Below are 24,607 nucleotides of genomic sequence, written 5' to 3' on the forward strand. Positions count from 1 at the left end.
CACACTTGTGGACACAAACCTCAGACCAGGCTAGCTTGGAGGGACAAGCAAATTATAAACTACAAATAATCATAACTATAACAACAATCATATATATTTTTGTTATTCAATTCTCCTCATGGATCAAAGGAGCAAACAATACAGTTAAAACAGACAGATAAAACTATTAACTACAACCAATGCATATATATCTTTATGTATTCATTGTCCAACAGGTGAAAGAGGTAGTAAGGGTATTTTAGATGTAATCCTAACCAACAGTGATGACCTGGATAATGGGATGAAAGTGATGGGTTCCTCACATGAAAGTCAGACATAGTCATGGAAGAAGGACATCTTCTAAAGCAGTGGTTCTCAATCTGTGAGTCCCCAAATGTTTTGGCCTTCAACTCCCAGAAATCCTATCAGCTATTAAATTGGCTGGGATTCCTGGGAGTTGTAGGCCAAAACACCTGGGGACACACAGGTGGAGAACAATTGTTCTAAAGGTTGTTATACAGCAGAAAAGGTAAGTCAAGCATAGTCAGATGATATTCTAAACTTTAAGAGTTCAGTGTTCAATAAACCTAGGAGAAAAAAGGTGACAGCAATCCCTTGGCAAGAACTACTAAAAAGATTTAAAAAGTAAGATGCTGGAAAAGCAATTTCAAACAGTTCAATTGTGAAGGAAAAATAAAAGATGTCTAAAGAAACCAGAACAGATGTCTAATGAACTTTCAACTGAGCTAAGATTTAAAGGGATCATAATAAGAAAAGGGAGAATTCACCAAACAGGAAATCAAATAAATAGCCAGCACACACAGTAATATCTTGATATACAAGTTTAATTTGGTCTGTGACCAAGCTCGTAACACAATTTGCTTGTGTCAAATCCGATTTCCCAATTGAAATGATTGAAATGCTATTAATCCACTCCAGCCCCCCAAAAACCACAGCAATTTTTGTTATTCTTTTAAATAAGACTTTTTTTTTTTGTAAATAGCAAAACATGTATTTTCCTTCAAGAACTGGGGGCTGGCTGAGGAGGGAAAGGAAGGTCTCCTCCTCTGCTTCCTTCCTTCTCTTCCTCCTTCTCAGCTGCCACTACCTCCCTCCTTCTCCTCAGTGGCAGTTGATGAAGGGGATGCGCAAACCAATTCCATCTCATGCACTGCCCCCCTTGTGGCCATGTGTGCACTCCCCTCTCTGGCCCTCGAAATACTGCCACCACCTTTCACTTGAAGGGGTTACCCAAAGAGCCCTCTCTCTTCCTCCTCCTCTCTGACCTGGCTTCAGTTTAAGCCCCTCCACACACAGAGAGTGTGCATTTTATTTCTTCACTGTGGGTCCCTGGCTCATCCAATGCAAACTTCCGACCTGGTAAGGACAAGGCTCTCAGCCTGTGGTGTTCAGGCTTGCATTATAGGCTGTCCAAAGGGTGGTTGCATTGTGAGGAGGTGGAGAAAAAAATGTATATAACTAGATTAAGTTTCATACTTCTTAATAATTCAGGAAAAATGAGTGGTGATTTGTCCTGATTAATTAAAACACGATTAAAAAAAATCATTCATGCATAACATAGAAATCTGAAAGGGAAATAAATGCCTTTCTTTTTTTTCTCCCTTTCTGTCTTCCCTTTTATTCTTTTACCTTAAAGACAAAACCTGAGCTTCAAGTGCTTCCGTTCTTTCTTGATGCAGACGTTTTAGCTTGTCCTTTTAAAACAACATGAATACTTATTTTAATTCAAATAATTCAAAAAGTCTGGTCATGACTTCACTAACTTGAATTACATTTTTATTAGAAAAATTCATACATTTAAAGCATTTGTAATTGTACTGTATTCTTTGATTCTAATTTCAGTACCACCAACTTACATACATGTATAAAAGCACCCATGATTCAAAGACACACCACATTTTTGGAATTTTTTTATATGGGGGTGTACAGAAGTGTTTATTATAATGTGTTTAAAACTGTATTTGTGTTTTACATTGGTTGCCTATGGCTGGAGCGGCCCAGCTGTGAGAGATATGTTGCCATGGAAACAAGGCAGAAGAGGAGGTGGGAGGAGCTTAGAGAGAAAAAGGTTTGAAAGTGACAGTTAAGTTTCAGTCAGGAGGAAGAGACCCTGAGAGAGTGTAGCAGAGTCAGTTAAGGACTCTGAGAGAGTAGTTCAGTCAGGAGGAAGAGACCCTGAGAGAGAGCAGAGTCAGATAGGGACTCTGAGGAGTGAAGAAGTATAGTGTTAGTTTAGTGTTCGTGAATATTTCTTCAGCTAGGGAGCTGAAGGGTAAACCTTTGTTAGATTTCTTTAGTTAAAAAGAACTAACAGAGGCTTGTATGATTGCCAGTCGGTGGAAGACTGGAGTTCTATTATTTGGTCCAGTGTGGATCAAACAGTGAGAATATTCACAGCAGGGAACACTGAATAATAGACACCTTCACCAGAGCAAGAGTTTAAAAGTTGTAACATCCAAGGCTGAATTGTATCTCTACCAAGTCATATTGTAACCATCAAGTATATGCCAAGCATAACCTCTCCATATTGTAACCATCAAGTATATGCCAAGCTGAACATCTTTATATTGCAACCACAAGCTTTGTTCAACAATAAACTTGTTCTCTTTGTTATTTTAAAATCTGCCTCATCTCCATTGATTTTACGTTCGGTGCATTCCACTCTACAAAAATTACCTCACAACATAAACAGAGACAAACAGAGACTTTGATACCAGCGTCTCTATACATTATGGTGGCAGTTTAATTAGTATTTGACGGAGGCTCCTTACAGTTTTTGGTAATCCCAATTTGGTGGGATTAATACTTCTTCACATATTTTTGGTGGCAGACGACGGCGTTAATACTTCTTTACAGGGGGAAACTGCAGCTCAGAATTTAAGAGATACAAGATTTTTCTCAAAATATAAATATTGTACACTAAAACAGTTGAAACTTTAGCCAGCATCTTTTAAAACTATTGTGTCTTGAAGATGCTGTTACCTAAAACATTTTTATCTAAGAGACTGACTTTAGGACACAATGTGATGTCACAGCTCATCAGAACTTAATGCTTTTGAGTATAGGGCAGGTCTTTGCATACTGAAATCTATATGTATATGGATTTACCATATTTCTTCAACTGTAAGATATCCCCTAATTTCAGTACCATGCCCACCAACAAAAATACATACAATTACATAATACATAAGATGCCTCCCATTTTTAGAGATAATCCACCTTAACTGCTGTGACTGCCTCCTGCAGAATTCTGTCGTTTGTAGTTTAGGGAGAGGCCTTTAAATTGTTCATCCAGAGCAGTCCTGGGCTTCCCTAAACTACAGGCCCCAGAATTCTGCAAGAGGCAGTGACAGAATTTAAAATGGAAAAATGCACAAGTGTGATGAAGCCCATAGAAAAAGAGTGCATCTTAGAATTGAAGAAATATAGAAAATGTTAATTTCTCCAAAAGGTAAACAAGTAATAGTACCTCCCTTAGCAAGCTTCTCCCACACTTTTAAAGACAGACAATTTAATAATAATAATAATAATAATAATAACAACAACAACAACAACAACAACAATTTTATTTCTTACCCGCCTCTCCTTATGGCTTGAGGCAGGTTATAACATCACTAAAAACACCCAATCATGAAAAAACACATTATAATCTAAACACATGGAGTTATAGATGATGCCTCAGTGAGTATCCAGAAAGGCAGAGGAAGACACTTGCTGGGCTAACAGACTAAGACAGCTGATAAGCGTTTTGCTGTAAATCAGGATACTAGGAGGTGTACTTTCTCTTTCGTTGTCAGCCTCTTGCTGTGACTCCTGACTACTACATGAGTAACTTGTGAATAAAGTTTTGAACTGCTCGGCTGGACTGATAGCAGAGTAGCACTGCATGCTTTTATTGAGGGAGACAAAGAGCAGGTGAATGTTTGCAGGCAGCTGCTTGTAAACTGCGGGATAGGAGGGGAAATCCAGTCCCACCGGTTTTGTGGGGGGCACCTCCTTGAACCCACAAAACATTCTACAACATACACATATTAAAATATATTTCTACAAAATACATATTAAAATAGACAGAACAAAGATTAAACATAACACTCAAGTTTAAAATTTGTGATTTAACATGTAATCTTCCGCTCAAGCAAAATCTAATGAAATAGAAAACATGAATTTGGAAAGATACTAAATTTATTATTGATTGAATGAAATTTTATCAATAGGATGGAGGACATTGTGCTCTGGCTTTGATCTAGATCACTCATTTGTTTTCTAGATTTATATTCTCTTCCTTCAAAGACCATAGTGTTCTCAGGACTGTTTATATTAAAGTGGGAAATGTGTGTGAGGAAGCAGAGCTTTAAATCACCTGTTGACTTAAAACAACAATATAAATTGCATAGGGTTTTTGCAGTCAAGGAATACTCAGAGGTAGTTATGACAATTTCTCCCTCTCACATATAGATTATAGGGTCCGGTATTCATTGATGGTATACAATATATCAAATCTTCAATACTGAATTTAAAAAGCAGGGAAAACACACACTGCAGAATGAAACACTATTGCCAAGGAAAGATCATGCTTTATAAGATTTCATTTTTTTTCTAGTCAAGCAACTTGGAAGGCATTCCACACAGTCAAGGTGCTTTAGTATGTAGTAATCACCCACCTTACATCAGAAAACAGGGAAACATGGGGAACAACAATAACTACAATCATATAGTGCTAGAATCAGTAAACGTTTTAGAAGACACTGACCAGCTCAAGTTGCCATTTATTCGTTTCGAATACATCTACTGCAGCTTGCTCGTTTTTATGAGATGATATACCAGTTTCACCAACATGAGCACTACTTATGTCACGAGCATTTTGAGAAGCTGCCTGAAAAGAAAAGAAAAAAAACTGTCTCAGTTTTTACTTTATACATTCATACACAACTACTACATTACAAATATGTCAGACTGGGATATTATGTAAAGTTATATGGAAAACATTGCTAATAGCATGGATATCTGCACTCCAGCTGTGCATCACAACCAAGAGATTTCCTAAGAGTCTCCATGACTCCCAAGAAAGAGTTTTCATTGGGTGTGTAGAGCTACAAGGAGTAAGACGAGGCATGAAAGGCATGTTGTAACATTCATTTTTGGTAAGTGTACTGATGATTATGTTTGAGAGCTCCTGATCGCAGTATTGCTTTTGTTTTGCAGCTATTTCCATCCATCTTGAAACCAAACCCACACTAACCCTAACTTTCTTTTTAACACCTCCCAAATTCTCTACAGGGCTCAATGTACACAGATTTCACTATTTCACAAAAGCTACTGCAGATAGAATGTATACAGAATATTTCTTATGAAATTATGTAAAATATTTAATAAGACATCTCAACTAGTTAATCACGTGCAGTTCCATATTACAGGATTTATCTAGTTTAGTAAGAAATATGTAGTGTAGTTTGCCCATGGCTATTCTTATGTATATGCCTTTCTGTCTTAACACGGTACAGTAGGGGTGCACATGGCTCAAAAAAACTGCTTCATTTGTCTTTATTCATGTGACCCCCATTTTGATTCTAAAGTGTTTTGAACAATTCCTAAGGAGTCTGGTTCATATCTAATACAAAGTAAAGATAAATTAGCTATTTTTCCTTTCCTTTTTTTTAAAAAAAAAAAAACCCTATAAGAGCTAAGTTATACCTGGCGAAAGAGGCCCCTTGGGGCTTGGGACAGCTCTTCTCCCTCTGCTGCCCAGTCTTATGCAAGCAGGCCCTGCCCTGGGCCTGGGAAGAGCTGCAGGCATGAAGGGGAAGGGTGCCTCCAGAGCAAGGGTTTCAGATCCTGCCCATAGGCCGCATCCTCATGGTCAGCCACACATCTGGGAGGTTCCACCAAAGGCCACAACCCTCCTCCATCAGGGAGATAGACAGAGGAAGAGCAGCCAGGGCAGCTTGCAGCCCTTGCTGAAGCCTTGCCCTTCACCAAGTGAGTGGCTTGCTGCGAGGGGTTGGCCAACGAAGTGGGGGAGAGGGAGGGAGGGAAAGAGAGCAGCCCTACTGCTGCTGCCACAAAGGTACAAGGAGGGAGAAGGAGATGGATTGAGAGAGAGAGGACATACAAAAACAAACTTCTTTACAAAAACTCAGAGGTGGTTGTTTTGCTTCATTTGTGTTCAATTGAGGAGTGGCTCTGAGGGGGTCATAAATCAGATCGGATGTAATGAAACATGATTTATTACCCTTATGATTTTTTGCAAAGCCCTACAGAAATTATACAGAAATTGGAAAGGCTACGTGGAATAAGACAATCTAAAACTACTCAAAGGAAAAGGGGAAGCAATAAAATTTAACTGCACTAAGAAAAGGGGGAGTGAACTGCACTGCAAGGGCTATCCCATAATTTTGGTGAATGACCATCTGCACCTGTCAAATAATCAATTTGAGTTAGCCCTATTAAAACCTAGAAAACCTACTGTGGTATCCAGGAAGGTTTGCTCTCTGAGCGTGCGCTCCATCGTTAGCATTTTCAGATTATCATGAAGCTTCTCATTTTCAAACACAACCACACGAATACGAGATTTGAGGTCAGACATTTCCTCCTAGAAAATGAAATATATAGTGTGAAAAGAGATAAGCAGCAGCAGTAAAAAAAAAACCCTGAAAAAAAAGACACCCCAAAAGTGTTTGCTGAGAGAGAAGTCTATGCATATACATGAGAACCATGTAAGTGGGTTTACACATGAATACCTGAAAGGAAAATAAGCAGAATATGTAAATTAGGTGTAAAACCAGTAAGTGGAAGAATCTAAAGTACAGAAATAAATGTATGGATGTCACCAAACTCCAAACACTTAGTTGTAACTTGAATGTGACATATGTTATTTATGTGTCATAGTACTTATGCCTTTGATGGGCAGTCAGATTAATTAATTTCTTATTTGAAATACATGAAGATCTTTAGAATACATGAGGTTTTAGTTTGGACAAAATGTATTTTTAAAAGAAGGATATCAGGGGTCCGAATCTATCTGCCATTATCTATCGCAGGTATGGGCAAACTTCGACCTACCTGCTGTTAGGAATTGTGGGAATTGAAGTCCAAAATACAAGAAGGGACAAAGTTTGCCCATGTCTGTTCTCTCTTCAGATTTATGAAAATGCATGTAAGATATGTCCAACTGTTGTCAAGATTTTAAGTACTAATTACATTCTGCAATGCAGGCAAACATGCTATAATACAGGCATACCTCCGTTAACAAAGCTCCTTTATACAAAATGTTCTCATGGCCAAACAACCCCTCCTCATTCTCCATTAACTAGAAGCTTTTCAAAACAGCATCAGCATTGGGTGAATAGTGAAGAAGGGCTGGAGAAACACAGATTTTTGATGTTGCAACAGCATATTTGAAGTAAACAGTGCAATGAAGTGTGATTTTGAAGAAGTGGGCTTCTATTCTAGATGAACCTACTGTAACAATACATGCCTGTTTACAATAAGCAATGTAAACAGCAGGTGTTTTCAAAATCCCCCACTTGAGCATACATGAACATAATCACAAAGCAAAGGGAATAGGGAAGAACAGATAAACCTTGCTCAACAGGTAGAGTTAGCATGTTAGGAAAAGCAAAGATCTATAGGTTTGACCATCGAATGGAAATTATATTTTAAAAGTGGATAATGTATCATTCCTGAGTACATTTTGAAAGAAGCTCTTCAGTGGTTTCTATAAGATTCAAAATGTTTTTCATAAACTATGCAAGGCTTACCTGACCTGCTCGTTTCACTTCATATGTACATATTGTTTAATACAAAATAAAATGATGAAACATGTTTAGTGGCTCTCCTTTCTTGAGATCTAGGAACCTACTCATATTTTTCCATGCCCTTGTATTGCCCCTAGTATCACATTTTTTGTTAGGGAAGTAATGCCCAGGAACACTGCTATTGGTGCAGGCATTAACTGAGATACATGTGGAATCCACTTTACAAAGAACCAGACTGTAATTCAGTTAAATCCTATTTACAATACCTTGCAAAATTTGACTTCTGCCTCCAAGTGGTTAATATATTGAGACTGATCATTAATGATGGGTACAAGGTCGCCAAGAGCAGGCAAATGTTGATCTGCTGCTTGAGCTGTTCTCTGAATAAAATAAATGTATTGACAGTAAATAATTTTTAGACAAGACTCTTTCAAACAATGTTGATATAAGAAAAAAGCTCTTTAAGAAGAATAATTTGCATCATATTACATTTGCACATGATATAGTTTTCTACTGGAATAATTTTTTTGGAATTAAATTCTTTTCTATTTTTATTTCAAATATGTATGTATGTATGTATTTGCTGATCTCCTTGGGATAACTAGGCCAACACCATTTTCTCTCTCTGTCACATCTCTTTTCATTTTACTTGCTTTTTCATTAATATTTGTGTACCTTTTGTACATGTGCCTTTCTTCTCTTAGTGTTTGGTATTATGTTAAAGGGTGGATTCAATGAAATAAGACAAAAGCAACCTGTTTGAGAACAGTTGAATCTCTATGGCAGCGAAAGGGCATCTCTGGTCTACCAGCCTGGTTTGGCAGATCCAAATTCAGTCCAAGGGGTCCAGGCATGTCTCATCCATCCCTGAAATTCTACACTCACACAAAACTCAAATATACAGTTTATTTATTTATTTATGACATTTATATGCTGCCCTTCTCACCCCAAAGGGGCCTTAGAGCGGCTTACAAAGTATATATACATACAATAAATTATATTACTAGCATAGTACAATATCAGTATTAAATATTACTATATTGTACTATACCATTATATTGTAATATTATTAGTAATATTACACGTAATATAAATATATTATTATAGTATATTTTATTATTAGTATTATATTGCATTACATTATAATATTATAAATATTATATGTATATACAATACATTATATTGCATTATATTATATTATTAGAATAGCACAGGAGACAAGATGGATGTGTCCCCTGCCCCCCCCCCCTTCACTCTGGTCCAAAGTGGCAGTTGGTGCTGGGGGGTGGGGTCCCCAGCTGATGACATATGCAGGAGACAAGATGCAACTGCCTCCTGCCCCCCCCCCCCCCTTTCACTCTGGCTGTTGTCACTGTTCTATGACAGGAAGTAGCAGAGGCATTCTTCATCCTTTTTCTCTCTGGGAAAATGATGAGGTCAAACAGTATTCTCCCATGCACATAAATGAGGAATGCATGTGGGACAGGGAGAAAAATTCCTACCATTATACTTAATTCATTTCCAATTTCATTATGTCAATTCTATATGTCATAACTTGCAGGAAACTGTTGGTCTGGATCTTGAAAGCTTTTAGCAGTGTCTCCTTCGTACTAGCAATGCATGGAATTCCCCTTCAGGGATCTGGGACATGTGGAATGGAATGGGTTTTACCTGGCTTAGGGATGGACAGAGATGCCCTTCTGTACCTCTGATGGCATCTGTCTAAGTGAATCCTTTCCTATTATTCCAAAGGTTCTAGTAGTAAACCAGAGTGTTGGACCCATTGATCAACAGGTGGGTTGGTGATGCCCGGACCACGACCCAAACATGTGCCATACCTTTCTAAAACTATAAACCAAGGGTCCTCAAACTATGGCCCAGGGGCCGAATACGGCCCTCCAAGGTAATTTACCCGGCCCTCGCTCAGGGTCAACCTAAGTCTGAAACAACTTGAAAGCACGCAACAGCAACAACAACAACAACAACAACAACAACAATCCTATCTCATCAGCCAAAAGCAGGTCCACACTTCCCGTTGAAATACTAATAAGTTTATATTTGTTAAAACTGTTCTCCATTTTAATTATTGTACTGTTTTAATCTGGTCCTACAACAGTTTAAGGCACTGTGACCTGGCCCTCTGTTTAAAAAGTTTGAGGACTCCTGCTATAAACAATGTAGTTGTGACCTACCTCTTTATTTTAAATACACATTGCTTTATAAAAATCTAACTACCATGTACAGTACATAATAATTTTAAACAATGATAACTAATAGTTAATTTGACAGTCAAAAGGCTATACATAAGGACCTATAAGGCTGTAGGTTCCCCACTAATAAACTAACTATACTTGCATATGATTTTCTCCCCAGCTCAATTAAAGGTGGGATTTGAAAAACCACTTTTTCTGTATAAGCCCACCCAGAATCCAATATTTTCATTGTTTTTCATTCCATCTTCTCAATAATTTATGAAGGCACCTCAGTTACAGAACTTCCTCTGAAGAGAAATAATTCTTACTGGTTTTCAACATATAATGAAAACTGTATTATTCTTGCATACTTTTGGCTTTGTTTTTAGCCTCTTTCAAATTAGTTTTTAAAATAAAAAAATCTACATAATAACAATACAAAACCACATAACACAAAATCATGTAACATGTGGTCTACTGTATATCACTGTGGAGGTCTCTATAGGCAGAAATGCATCTAAATAATTTTAATAACTAAATCCATGCTTATTGTTCACCAGTATCTCAAAATGTCCAATACATTAGAAATAATAAATAATTATTTTTGCAGCAAGACATCTAGCATGACTTAAGTTTCAGAAACTCTTTTCAAAGTAGTTCATCTTACACAACTGGAATAAATTCAGTTTGTCTGTTTCCCATCCTCTGCTTTCGTATGGTAGCCTTTTTCATATTACGTTCATTTAACCTAGATCTTTAGTGTTAAACTGAAGCTATACAGCTCAAAATCAAAATAAAGTTTGCATTACTAATAAATACATGTAACGTACTACACGAGCCTATTAATCCATTGTTAATTATCCAAATGATTTATGAAGAGAGGTAAAATAAATGGCATGTAACTATTTGTCCACTTAACAAGGATGAAAAAAGAAGATAATGCTTACTGTGGGTGACATTCTTCTCCTCCCTGAAGGGGACATTTCACTTTCCTTTTCTTGTTGTTGTCGTAATAAAGCTTTAAGCTGATTAACTAAAGAAAAGAATAACTCATTATATATTAACAAGTAAGATTATAGTATTTGAAGCAAAATTAAAAACTGAATTTCAAACCTGCATGACTGTACTGAAGCTCCTGCCATGCTCTATCCTCACTCTCTTCATATCCTGTATTATCAAATAGCTGGTCAAATGTGCTTTCTCCCATTGCCATATCTCTTTCTTCCAAGGCATGCTTCAGTTGATTGAGGCTCTTGCCAGCACGATCTGTGAAGAATATAATTTTTGTGTGTGAAAATGCATTCATTAACACTTGAGTAGGAAAATACATAAGATGACCTTTAACACCACAACTTGTCAGCCTAGGGATCTGGGCAAAGGATAACATGTTTGTGCTGCCTATTTCAAAAACATATTTTGAACCCATCCTAGGAATGTATGGATTTTTTTTTCCGTGTCAGGAGCAACTTGACAAGCTGCTTCTGGTGTGAGAGAATTGTCCATCTGCGAGGATGTTGCTCAGGGGACGCTCGGAGGTTCTGATGTTTTACCATCCTTGTGGGAAGCTGGAGCTGACAGAGGGAGCTCATCCGCACTGTCCCCGGATTCGAACATGTGACCTGTCGGTCTTCAGTCCTGCCAGTACAAGGATTTAACGCATTGCACTACTGGGGATTCCTAATGTATGGATTAGGAACATACATCTTTGAACATTTGTGAGAAAAACAATATAACAAAAACCTCTCCCTTCCCATCATTTTCATTTGTTGCCTACCATTTTAATAGGGGACAGTATTTACAAAAGGACTGCTGCATCTTTAAGAGAACTAACCAAAAAAAGCAGTCCTTTGGTTAGAACAATGGCTATTTTCCTTTCTTTTTTTATGCATCTTTGACATCACTATAGGGAACAAAAGAGAGCAGGACAGAGTGACACTAGTAATGCACCAGTGAAGTTCCATCCTTCTGTACTTACTAAGAGCAAACAGCTTGTGACCATCTCTATATTTTTGAACAGCTTCAGCATTATTAATTATGTTGTGTAGATCTGATGAAAACCACAATTCAGCATCCTGGAGGTTGTGGGTGGCTAGTGGTTGTCCACCTTTATAATTAACCTTATTGCAAGTTGCCCTGGAGAGATTTGTGAATGGACAGATAGAAATGTATAGTAATGTCAGGCCTTCATATCCACAAATTTTGCATCCATGGATTCTACCAAACATGGCTTGAAAATGTGCCAAAAATCTACATATAGGTAGGGGGGATTCGTTTTAGTTAAAAATTAGAGTAAGGTGATACAGTAACAAGAAGTTAGTTTAGGTAACTAAAAGATTTATGTTATACAATGTACAATATACAATGAAGCATATGTTACAATCTCAATAACTAAAATATAATATAATATAATAATAATAATAATGGGTTGTTGTAGGTTTTTTCAGGCTATATGGCCAAGTTCTAGAGGCATTCTCTCCTGACGTTTCACCTGCATCTATGGCAAGCATCCTCAGAGGATGCTTGCCATAGATGCAGGCGAAACGTCAGGAGAGAATGCCTCTGGAACATGGCCATATAGCCCGAAAAAACATACAACAACCCAGTGATTCCGGCCATGAAAGCCTTCGACAATACAATAATAATAATAATAATAATAATAATAGAAAACATTCCTCAATGTAAATTTTAAGTTTGCCATTTTATATAAAGGATGTCATTTTACTCTACTACTGCATAAATGGGTTTTGCCCATCTGTACCCACTCTAATTGGAACTCCCAGAAGTTGTCTAGGAGGTCATGAGTATATAAATGAGCATATAAATTAATAATAATGAATGTACCATACAGCACAAGGCAGATGATAAAAGAAATCACATCTAATATATATAAAAAATACTGGCTGACTTGCATAGTGGAAACAAAATTACAGATCCATTTTGCCCTGTACCAGATATATGTTGCTCCTAGTGCCATGCAGCAAAATGATACAGCTTTATATTCTGTGACTTCCATGAGAGGCAGGGTATAAATATGCAACAGTGTTACAGTACTGGAAAAAAAAACCCTCAGGTGGTTACTACGAACTTCAACAAGAGGGAATGAGTTAGGGAATGTGGCCAAGGTTGGATTTGAGCTTAAATGCACATCCTCAAACCCTTGGCAAATGACCACATAGATAGTAGTAGATGGTGGTGGTACAAGAAACAAATATGACATAAGCATCTACTTGTACACTCTTTGCTCATGTTGCTGAGCTAACTATGCCCTCCTCTTTAAAACAACACTGATCAGCTAGTATTTAGAGTTACAGAAACTATTATTAAACACACATGTACAAATAAAAATATTTACATTACATAATATAGAATAGCATACATTTTTCCCTTTCTACAAGAAAAATGTTGCTTATTCTGAAACAAATGGATGCAACAGATTAGAAGCAGATTGTCTTGAAGATTATATTATAGAAATGGGTTCAAAATGAAAACTGCACGTATACAGTATATATAATCAACAGAAACAAACAGGCTTTTATATTCTTTAGTTACACACTAGGAAGACAGAAGCAGTTGCAAAACTGAATGATTCCGATGAGACTGAAAAGTGTTGGTTATGTGTCTCATGACAAAAACTTACCATTTTAAAGAAGTGTTCATCTGTTGCTAAAGAGACACAAATGTGAGGCTACTATGGGAAATATTGAGAAAATCTTCTCCCTAGTCACTATCACATAATGAGAAGAAAGGAAAGCTTAGAGAAGACAATTATGCTGGGGAAAATGGAAGGAAAAAGGAAGAGGGGACGACCAAGGGCAAGATGGTTGGATGATATCCTTGAAGTGACTAGATTCACCTTGAAGGAGCTGGTGGTGGTGACGGCGAACAGGGAGCACTGGTGTGGCTGTTCCATGAGGTCACAAAGTGTCAGAAGCGATTGAACGAATGAACAACAACAAAAGTCTTTTGGACTTCACGACCAAGGGCAAGATGGATGGATGGTATCCTTGAAGTGACTGGCTTCACATTGAAGGAGTTGGGGGTGGTGACGGTGAACAGGGAGCACTGATGTGGCTGCTCCATGAGGTCACAAAGAGTCAGAAGTGACTGAACAAATGAACAACAACAAAAATCTTTTGGACTTCATCTCCAAGAAACTCCAGCCAGTTTGGCTAACAATCGGGGATTCTGGGAGCTGAAAATCAAAACACCTGGAGAACCAAAGTTTGGGATGCAACAGACCACCCATTCATCTAGCATACAGTCTAATTTACCACACTCAAAGGACCCTTCCACACAGCCATATAACTCAAGGTATAAAATCCCTCAATATCTGTTTTGAACTGGGTTATCTGAGTCCACACTGCCATATATTCCACTTCAAATAATGTGGGATTTTATTTAGCTGTGTGGAAGGGACCTCAGAATATCAAGGCAGAAAATCCCACATTAGCTGAATGTGGACTCAGATAACCCAGTTCAAAGCAGATATTGTGAGATTTTCTGCCTTGATATTCTGGGACATAGGGCTGTGTGAAAGGTCCCAACGTTTGGAGTATTTGGTTTCCTAACAGTGGCAATTCCACTTCAATTAAAAACCGTTTTTGACCCTGAAAAGATTTGGACTCCAACTCCCAGAAGCCCCAGCCAGCTTGGCTAACGGCATTACCAAACACCTGGATATTCATTTGCAAGGCAGTTGGGAAACGAGATCCAAGAAAAAGCTCCGAGACTTTGCTATGGGAGTGTTTTCTGTATCCCAAAGTCAGTGTATTGAGTAAGAGTCAGCAAGGGAAGCCAGGAGGTCTCTGTCTCTGTGTCTCTCTCTCTCACCGCGCAAACTCTGGTGGTAGTGCTCCAGGGCCTCCTCCAAGGCGGGCTCTCCTCCGGCCTCCCCCCTCGTGGGGCTGAAGGGATTCGGGCTGCACGCCGCGGCCCTTTCCGCCACGGCCACCGGCTCTGGGGACGCCTGCATTGGGAAACGTGGCCGGTCCAAGGCCCCCTCCACTCTGTCGCGGGAGTCCGCGCGGCTTCGGCGCCCTCGCTGACAGGGAGCGGAAGGGGGGGGGGCTGCTGGGCGGGGCCGGAGGCGTCCCCTGGGAGAAGGCCGTTGCTTAGCAACCCAAAAACGGTCCTCTCCCTGCCGCTGACCGGGTGGGCGGGGACTGCCTCGCGCTGCCAGGGAAGCGTCCTACGCCTCCCAGCATGCCACGCAAAAGGATTCGACCTGCGCCAAATGACGCTTTTGCCGCGATGCTTGCTGGGAATGGTAGTTCAACACTGCAAGCCTTGTTCCCGCCCACTTCCTCCCACTCAGGTATTTATTTATCGTGTCAGGAGCAGAACAAACAGTTGCGTTGCATTTTTAACAAACAAACAAACAAACAAAACACAAAGTTTGCAAGCTTGGTAGTTGATTAAATGTCCTTTGACCAGTATCTGGCCACTTGGAGTGCCTCTGGTGTTGCTGCAAGAAGGTCCTCCATTGTGCATGGGGCAGGGCTCAGATTGCATTGCAGCAGGTGGTCAGTGGTTTGCTCTTCTCCACACTCGCATGTTGTGGATTCCACTTTGTAGCCCCATTTCTTAAGGTTGGCTCTGCATCTCGTGGTGCCAGAGCGCAGTCTGTTCAGCGCCTTCCAAGTCACCCAGTTTTCTGTATGCCCAGGGGGGAGTCTCTCATTTGGTATCAGCCATTGATTGAGGTTCTGGGTTTGAGCCTGCCACTTTTGGACTCTCACTTGCTGAGGTGTTCCAGCGAGTGTCTCTGTAGATCTTAGAAAACTATTTCTTGATTTAAGTCGTTGACGTCCTGGGTGATAGGGGCGGCTCAACCCATTACGCAAAGTAAGCATTCGCAGTATTGTTTATTTTGCCCAGGGGCGCTCTTGAGGCGCTCTTGGGGGAAAATAGACCTTGACATATGCGAGTTGTAGTTACTGGGATGTATAGTTCACCTGAAATCAAAGAACATTCTGAACTCCACCAATGATGGAATTGAACAAAATATGGCATACAGAACTCCCACGATGAACAGAAAATATATATATCAATGATTGATTGGGGGGGGGGGGCAAAATACTGTTTGCTTAACGTTGAAAATTACCTAGGGCCGCCTCTGGTGATACCCAAACAAGGGATGAGCTGGACATGTCTCTGCCTTGGTCCTTTCACTATTGGCTGCTACTTCCCGGCGGATGTCAGGTGGTGCAATACCGGCTAAACAGTGTAATTTCTCCAGTGGTGTTGGGGGCAGACAACCTGTGATAATGCGGCATGTCTCATTAAGAGCCACATCTACTGTTTTAGCGTGGTGAGATGTGTTCCACACTGGACATGCATACTCAGCAGCAGAGTAGCACAGCGCAAGGGCAGATGTCTTCACTGTGTCTGGTCAGGTGCTAGTGTTATACCAGGCATGGGCAAACTCAGCTCGCTGATAGTATGATAGCTGGGTCCGGAAGCTCCGAGTGTTACTCACATTCCACAACGGCGGTTGTGAATAAAGGAAGGGGAGAGCGGCACATTGAGGATGGGAATATCATTGCAAATGGTGGAAGGATAGAAAGGAGGGGAGGGTTAGGATAAGGTTTAGGGTTTGGGGTAGGGTTAAGATTAGGGTAAGGTTTAGGGCAGTGTTTCTCAACCTGGGGGTCGGGACCCCGTGGGGGGGGGGTCACGAGAGAGTGTCAGAGGGGTGGCCAAAGACCATGAGAAAACACAGTATTTTCTCTTGGTCATAGGGATTCTGTGTGAGAAGTTTGGCCCAATTCTATCATTGGTGGGGTTCAGAATGCTCTTTGATTGCAGGTGAACTATAAATCCCAGCAACTACAATTCCCAAATGTCAAGGTTTATTTTCCCCAAACTCCACCAGTGTTCACATTTGGGCATATTGAGTATTCGTGCCAAGTTTGGTCCAGATCCATCATTGTTTGACTCCACAGTGCTTTCTGGATGTAGGTGAACTACAACTCCCAAACTCAAGGTCAATGTCCACCACACCCTTCCAGTATTTTCTGTTGGTCATAGGAATTCTGTGTGCCAAGTTTGGTTCAATTCCATTGTGGGTGGAGTTCAGAGTGCTCTTTGATTGTAGGTGAACTATAAATCCCAGCAACTACAACTCCCAAATGACAAAATCAATCCCCCCCCCCACCTCCCCCCACCAGTATACAAATTTGGATGTATTGAGTATTTGTGCCAAACTTGGTCCAGTGAGTGAAAATACATCCTGCATATCAGATATTTAAATTATGATTCATAACAGTAGCAAAATTACAGTTATTAAGTAGCTACTAAAATAATTTTATGGTTGTGGGTCACCACAACATGAGGAACTGTATTAAGGGGTCACTGCATTAGGAAGGTTGAGAAACACTGGTTTAGTCAATAACTCTTAACCACACTGACGGATTGTGATGAATTGTGATTTCACTCTGACGACCTGGCCTTATATAATTATATGATTGTATTTTAATGTATTTTATGGATTAGTGTATTATGAGGTGTGATGTTTTTATACTATTGTCTATGAATCTTCTGTTGTGAACCAGCCTGAGTCCCTCTTCGGAAGTCGAGAAGACTGGGTTATAAAAGCTCTAAATAAATAAATAAATTTAGGGTAAGGTTTAGGGTTTGGGTTAGGATTAGGGTTAAGGGATAGGCTTGTTGTTGTTCATTCGTTCAGTCGTCTCCGACTCTTCGTGACCTCATGGACCAGCCCACGCCAGAGCTCCCTGTCAGCTGTCACCACCCCCCCCAGCTCCTTCAAGGTCAGTCCAGTCACTTCAAGGATGCCATCCATCCATCTTGCCCTTGGTCGGCCCCTCTTCCTTTTGCCTTCCACTTTCCCCAGCATAATTGTCTTCTCTAGGCTTTGCTGTCTCCTCATGATGTGGCCAAAGTACTTCAACTTTGTCTCTAGTATCCTTCCCTCCAATGAGCAGCCGGGCTTTATTTCCTGGAGGATGGACTGATTGGATCTTCTCGCAGTCCAAGGCACTCTCAGAACTTTCCTCCAACACCACAGTTCAAAAGCATCTATCTTCCTTCGCTCAGCCTTCCCTAAGGTCCAGCTCTCACATCCGTAGGTTACTACAGGGAATACCATGGCTTTGACTAGGTGGATCTTTGTTGCCAGTGTGATGTCTCTACTCTTTACTATTTTATCGAGACTGGACATTGCTCTCCTCCCAAGAAGTAAGTGTCTTCTGATTTCCTGGCCACAGTCTGCATCTGCAGTAATCTTTGCACCTAGAAATACAAAGTCTGTCACGGCCTCCACATTTTCTCCCTCTATTTTCCAGTTGTCAATCATTCTTGTTGCCATAATCTTGGTTTTTTTGACGTTTAGCTGCAACCCAGCTTTTGCGCTTTCTTCTTTCACCTTGATTAGAAGGCTCCTCAGCTCCTCCTCGCTTTCGGCCATCAGAGTAGTGTCATCTGCATATCTGAGGTTGTTAATGTTTCTTCCAGCAATTTTCACCCCAGCTTTGCATTCATCAAGCCCCGCACATCGCATGATGTGTTCTGCATACAAGTTAAAAAGGTTGGGTGAGAAGATGCAGCCTTGCCGTACGCCTTTCCCAATCTTGAACCAGTCTGTTGTTCCATGGTCAGTTCTTACTGTTGCTATTTGGTCCTTGTACAGATTCCTCAGGAGAGAGCCACCTTCTCTTGATCTCTTCAGCTTCTGTTAGGTCCCTGCCATCTTTGTTTCTTATCATACCAATTTTTGCCTGAAGTTTACCTCCAATTTATCTAATTTTCTGGAAGAGGTCTCTTGTCCTTCCTATTCTGTTGTTTTCTTCCACTTCCATGCATTGCTTATTTAAAAATAGTTCCTTATCTCTTCTGGCTAACCTCTGGGATTGCGCATTTAACTGGGCATATCTCCCCTTTTCACTGTTTCCTTTTGCTTTCCTCCTTTCTTGGGCTACTTCCAGTGTCTCAGCAGACAACCATTTTTTTTGCCTTCTTGGTTTTCTTTTTCTTTGGGACGTACTTTGTTGCCGCCTCCTGAACAATGTCGCGGACTTCTGTCCATAGTTCTTCTGGGACTCTGTTTACTAAATCTAGTCCTTCAAATCTGTTCTTCGCTTCCGCTGTATATTCGCTGGGAATGTTAGTGAGATCATATCTAACTGGTCTGTGTATTTTCCCTGATCTCTTTAGTTTTATTCTAAACTGAGCAATAAGAAGTTCGTGATCTGAGCTACAGTCAGCCCCAGGTCTTGTTTTCACCGACTGGATGGATGTCTGTCACCTTTGGCTGCAAAGGATGTAGTCAATCTGATTTCGGTGTTGACCATCTGGTGAGGTCCATGTATAAAGCCATCTTTTAGGTTGTTGGAAGAGAGTATTCGTTATACACAGCGAGTTTTCCTGGCAAAATTCTATCAGCCTGCGTCCCGCTTCATTTTGTTCTCCCAGACCATGCTTGCCTGTGATCCCAGTTGTCATTTGACTTCCCACCTTGGCATTCCAGTCTCCTGTAATGAAAATAATGTCTCTTTTTGGTGTATTATCCAGTAGGTCCTGCAGATCCTCATAGAACTGATCTACTTCTGCTTCTTCAGCAGCTGTGGTTGGGGCATATATTTGGATCACTGTAATGTTGAAAGGCTTTCCTAGCACTCGAATTGAGATCATTCTGTCATTTTTTGGGTTGTATCCAAGCACCGCTTTAGCGAATTTCTTATTAATTATCAGGGCTACTCCATTTCTTCAGTGTTCCTCTTGTCCGCAGTAGTAGATCTGGTGGTCATGTGATGTGAAGTGGCCCATTCCAGTCCATTTCAGTTCGCTGACCCCCAGAATGTCTATCTTTAGTCTTGACATCTCACCAGTAACAGCATCCAATTTGCCCTGACTCATAGATCTTACATTCCAGGTTCCTATGGTGTGTTGATCTTTAGAGCATCGGATTCGTCGTTCACCTCCAGTACCGTCGGCCGCTAGCCTTCCTTTCGGCTTTGAGCTAGCTGCGTCATCACATCTGGGGCTAGTTGAACTTATCCTCTGCTCCTCCCCAGTAGCATTTTGGCCATCTTCCGACCTGGGAGTCCCATCTTCCAATGGCATACCGACATATCTCTGGTTGTACTGGTCCATTTAGTTTTCTTGGCAAGGATACTGGGGTGGTTTGCCATTGCCTTCCCCAGGGATCACACTTGGTCTGACCTCTCTGCCACAACCGTCCCGTCTTGGGTGGCCCTTCACGGTTTCGCTCATGACATCATTGAGGTGCTCAAGCTCCAGCGCCACGACACGGCGGTGATCCTTTGCTGGAGTAGGCTTAGGATAGGGATAGGGTTAGGGTTAGGGTAATGATTAGGGTTTTACCATTAAAGAACTCTTACATTCCCTCTATAATATCTGTGTTCCAGTCTGCGTTGCGCAAACAGCGCTCCTGAAAGAGTGAAGCAGAAACAGAGCTTCCGGACCCAGCTTTCATACTATTACCTTCAGCTTAAGCGGCTGAGGGGGAAAAGGAAACGGCCTGAGGCTGTTAGGAATTGCGGAAGTTGGAAGTCCAAAACACTTGGAGGGAGGGCCCAAGTTTACCCATGTCTAGTCAGGGGCGGCTCATCCATTACGCGAAGTAAGCGGTCGCAGAACACTTTTTTTTGCCAGGGGCGCAGAGGCGCCTCTGTAAATGCCCCTCGACCGCCACTTGAGGAGCGCCCCCTCAGCTCACAACAGCCCTAGCAGTCCAGGGGAGCCTCGGCTTTCTTGCCTCGCTGCCGGGCGATCCTCTTCCCAAAGGGGCCAGGCCCTTGAGCCTCGCCTAGCCCCTCTCGTTCCTGCTCCACCCGGCCACCGGGTGCACGAGCAGAGCCGGCGCTCAATTGTTCTCCGCGTTTGATCCCTTCCCCATGACCGGCTCCCTTTCCCGATCCCCCGGCGCTCCACCTGCCTCCTCTCCTCTCCTCAATCCATGGGTGGGCCAAGGGGCGGAGCTGCCACGCCTGGCCCGCTTTGGGTCCGGAGGCGTGTCTGAAGATAACAGCGTGCGCACCAAAAGTCGCCTCTTCTCCTGACTTTCTCTTCAGCCATTGGGACCAAGAGAGAGAGAGAGAGAGAGAGAGAGAGAGAGAGAGAGAGCCCCTCCAGCTGGAGGTATCTCCCACCTCCACTCCCTCCTTTGATTTTGCGCCTATCTTCAGGAAAGGTGGGCCTCCCCACCTCTCTCGGTCCCAATGGCTGAGGAGAAAGTCAGGAAAAGAGGTGACTTTTGGTGCATACGCCGGGGTCTTCAGGCACACCTCCGGACCCAAAGCGGGCCAGGCAAGGGAGCAAGTGCGGCAAGTGTAGTTACTAGGATGTATAGTTCATGTACAATCAAAGAGCACTCTGAACTCCACCAATGATGGAATTGAACCAAATATGGCACACAAAACTCCCACAATGAACAGAAAATATATATCAATGATTGGTTGGGGTGGGGGGCAAAATACTGTTTGCTTACCTTTGAAAATTACCTAGGGCCGGCTCTGTGTCTAGTGTTGATGCGCCCTTAGTCAATAACGCTGAAGCTTTCAAACTGTTTCTGAACTGAATACATCATTAATTTTACATTAGTAAATGTTTTGGTTAATTAGAATTCTTAATTTCCATGTTCCCATGTTCTTGAATTATGTTTGAGTTGAAGTCCAAAGTACCTGGAGGGAGGGCCCAAGTTTGCCCATGCCTGTATTTTTGTTTTTGTTAGGAGCGACGAGAGAATTGGCCATCTGTTAGGACGCTCAGTTGTTTGATGTTTTACTATCCTTGTTGGAGCTACTCTCATGTCCCCGCATGGGAAGCTGGAGCTGACAGAGGGAGCTCAACCCGCTCTCCCTGAATTCAAACTGCTGACCTGTCAGTCAGGAGTCCTGCTGGCACAAGGGTTTAACCCATTGTGCCATAGGAGGCTCCTATGTTATATCAACCAATAAATAGTGAAGCACTTTGTGGCACCTGTATTTTTCAACGAATGACAAACTTAATCATGTTGGGGGGCGGGGGTTGTCTAGTTTGAAAACTTAATTTGAATTGCATTTTAATCTTTATATTTAATGACAGATGGACACCAAGAGGCCATCAAGGGGCAGACCTCACACTTGATGGGAGAAACCAATGGTTAAACTATTTGGCCAGAAATTGAAAAGAAAAGCATAGGATCCTATATTTTGGCAAATGGTAGATTTGCATAAAGCCCAAAGGAGTCGATCCATGACAAATAGAATAGAATAGAATTTAATGGCAAATATTTCATTGTTTTTTTAAAAAAATTATATTCATACTAACATGCCTTGTTTTTAATTTGTATTGTATTGTATAATATTCACTTGAGTCCCTCTTTTGGGAGAAAGGTGAGATAAAAATGTGTTTGTAAAGGTAAAGATTTTCCCTGACATTAAGACTACTCATGTCCAACTTTCAGGATTGGTGTTCATCTCCCGTTCTAAGCCGAAGAGCCAGCGTTGTCTGTAGGCACCTCCAAGGTCATATGGCTGGCATGACTGCATGGAGCACCGTTAACTTACTGCCAGAATGTTACCTATTGATCTACTCACATTTGCATGTTTTCGAACTGCTAGGTTGGTAGAAGCTGGGCTTAACAGCAGAAGCTCACCTTGCTCCCCGAATTCGAACTGCCAACTTTTCGGTCAGCAAGTTGAGCACCTCAGCAGTTTAACCCACTGTACCACCAAACAATAAATTTTACTACCACTTTGTGGCACCTATATTTTTTAATGAATGACAAATTTAATCGTGTTGGGGAGGGGGGCTGCTGAGTTTTAAAATATAATTTTAATTGTATTTTGATTTTTATATTTAGTGACAGCTGGATACCAAGAGGTCACAAGCAGCCTTGGGAAGAACTCGTACTCGATGGGATGACCAAATGGTTAACTATTTGTTCAGAAATGGAAAAGAAAAGCACAGGATCCTATATTTTGGTAGATTTGCACAAAGCCCAAAGGAGTTGATCCACAACAAATAGAATAGAATAAAACAGAATTTAATGACAAAGATTTCATTGTTTGAATTTTTATATTCATACTAACATCCTTATTTCAGGAGCAAGGCGAGATAAAAATAAAGTGTGTGTGTGTGTGTATTGGCAGTTAGGAAGTGGGTGTTGCCACAGCTACCATCGAATTGGAAGAGACCTCCAAAAGCCATTCAGTCCAACCCCATTTATTTATTTATTCACTATATTTCTATCCCACTCCTCTAACCCTGATGGGACTCAGAGTGGCTTGTTTCTCCCTTCTCTGCTATATAGAAGAAACCAGGAGAAGATTATCACTCCACCTAAGGAACTCACCACTTCCACCCCATGCACCAGGAAATCATTGTCGGCTAGGATCATAATTGTTGCGTTTTCTACTTTCTGGATGATACAATTGTCTAAAAGGAGGTGTTTGTTAGACTTCACATTCTTGGTAGAGTTTGTCTTCCAACAAATGTCAGGATAGTTAAAATCTTCCATTATTACTATATTTCTCGTTGGTCATCTAATCTAGAAAGCTATCGTCTAAGTTATCAGTCTGGGTTGAATGCCTGTAGTAGACCACCACAACAACATCCCTGTTGTTTCCATGACATAAATCCTGGCTTTCAGGATTTATGTCACAGATGTCCACACAAGGTGTAAACATTCTTGATATACAATGCATCTCATCCTCCTCCTTTCTTGTCAACTTCTTGACACTGTACTCCAGTTGATGCAGCATAGAATCGCATTGGTTTTCTTAGGTGCCACACTGCTGACTCATGTTCAACTTGTGGTGTATTATGACTCCTAAATCCCTTTCACATGTACTGTTTTCCAGCCAAGTGTCACCCATTCTATATCTGTGCATTTGATTTTTATTGTCCAAGTGTAGTACCGTACATTTTTGCCTGTTTAAATTAATTTTGTTAGTTTTGACCCTCACAATTACACAATGACCTCCCTCTTCTCTCACTTTAATTTTTTCTCCACATGCTCTCATCTTGGCTTCACAGGTATACTATCCTTGATTATATAATGTGACTCATCTTACTTTCTTGTTTGATCTGTTTCTCAGAAAAATATATCCCTCTATTACTACCTTCCAATCATGAGATTTGTCCCACCAGGTTTCAGTGATCTATTTTCTCACAAATTTTTAAGAGTTCAACTTCATCTTGTTAATTGATTGTGGAGTAGTGTCAAAGATCATTCCTTCTAGTTGCTTATTTTCCCACAGTAACAGCTGGGCCATTAATATCTCCAACACTTAAAGCCCTCCTAACCAGATGTGTAACTCTTACCAAACACAATTGGTCTTCTGTTGTCGTGGATTCAACTAAACACGGCTTCAAAATATTTTTTAAAATCCCAAAAAGCAAACCCAGTTCAAAGCAAATATTGTGGGATTTTCTGCCTTGATATCCTGGGTTATATGACTGTGTGGACGGGCCCTGGGTTATCTGAGTCTACACTGCCATGTATTCCAAGTCAAAGCAGATAATGTGGGATGTTATTCATCTGTGTGGAAGGGGCCTAAGGCTCCTTCCACACAGCTGAATAACATCCCACATTATCTACTTTGACTTGGAATACATGGCAGTGTAGACTCAGATGTTGTTCATTCATTCAGTTGTCTCTGACTCTTCGTGACCTCATGGACCAGCCCACGCCAG

The 24,607-nt window shown here is 41.0% G+C and overlaps 1 protein-coding gene across 10 annotated transcripts in view; it reads right to left on the minus strand.

Moving 5' to 3' along the window:
* Nucleotides 1-15,009, minus strand: part of SDCCAG8 (SHH signaling and ciliogenesis regulator SDCCAG8) — a 102,752-nt gene extending 87,743 nt beyond the window's left edge. For 9 of the 10 annotated variants that reach the window (XR_009629941.2, XR_009629938.2, XR_009629940.2 and 6 more), the window contains exons 1-7: nucleotides 14,777-15,009; nucleotides 11,060-11,212; nucleotides 10,894-10,979; nucleotides 8,021-8,134; nucleotides 6,464-6,589; nucleotides 4,751-4,873; nucleotides 1,630-1,694 (exon numbers count right to left, since the gene is read on the minus strand). Coding sequence is in view for 4 of the 10 variants with exons in the window: in XM_060753919.2 (XP_060609902.2) it covers nucleotides 1,630-1,694; nucleotides 4,751-4,873; nucleotides 6,464-6,589; nucleotides 8,021-8,134; nucleotides 10,894-10,979; nucleotides 11,060-11,212; nucleotides 14,777-14,918 (809 nt within the window). In the remaining 6 variants the exon portion in view is untranslated. Of the gene's footprint in view, nucleotides 1-1,629; nucleotides 1,695-4,750; nucleotides 4,874-6,463; nucleotides 6,590-8,020; nucleotides 8,135-10,893; nucleotides 10,980-11,059; nucleotides 11,213-13,583; nucleotides 14,254-14,776 lie in introns of those variants that run through there. The other variant, XR_010909352.1, reaches the window with a different exon arrangement.
* Between the last annotated feature and the right edge of the window lie 9,598 nt (nucleotides 15,010-24,607).

Source organism: Anolis sagrei, chromosome 1, assembly GCF_037176765.1.
Source record: "Anolis sagrei isolate rAnoSag1 chromosome 1, rAnoSag1.mat, whole genome shotgun sequence".
Lineage (NCBI taxonomy): Eukaryota > Metazoa > Chordata > Lepidosauria > Squamata > Dactyloidae > Anolis > Anolis sagrei.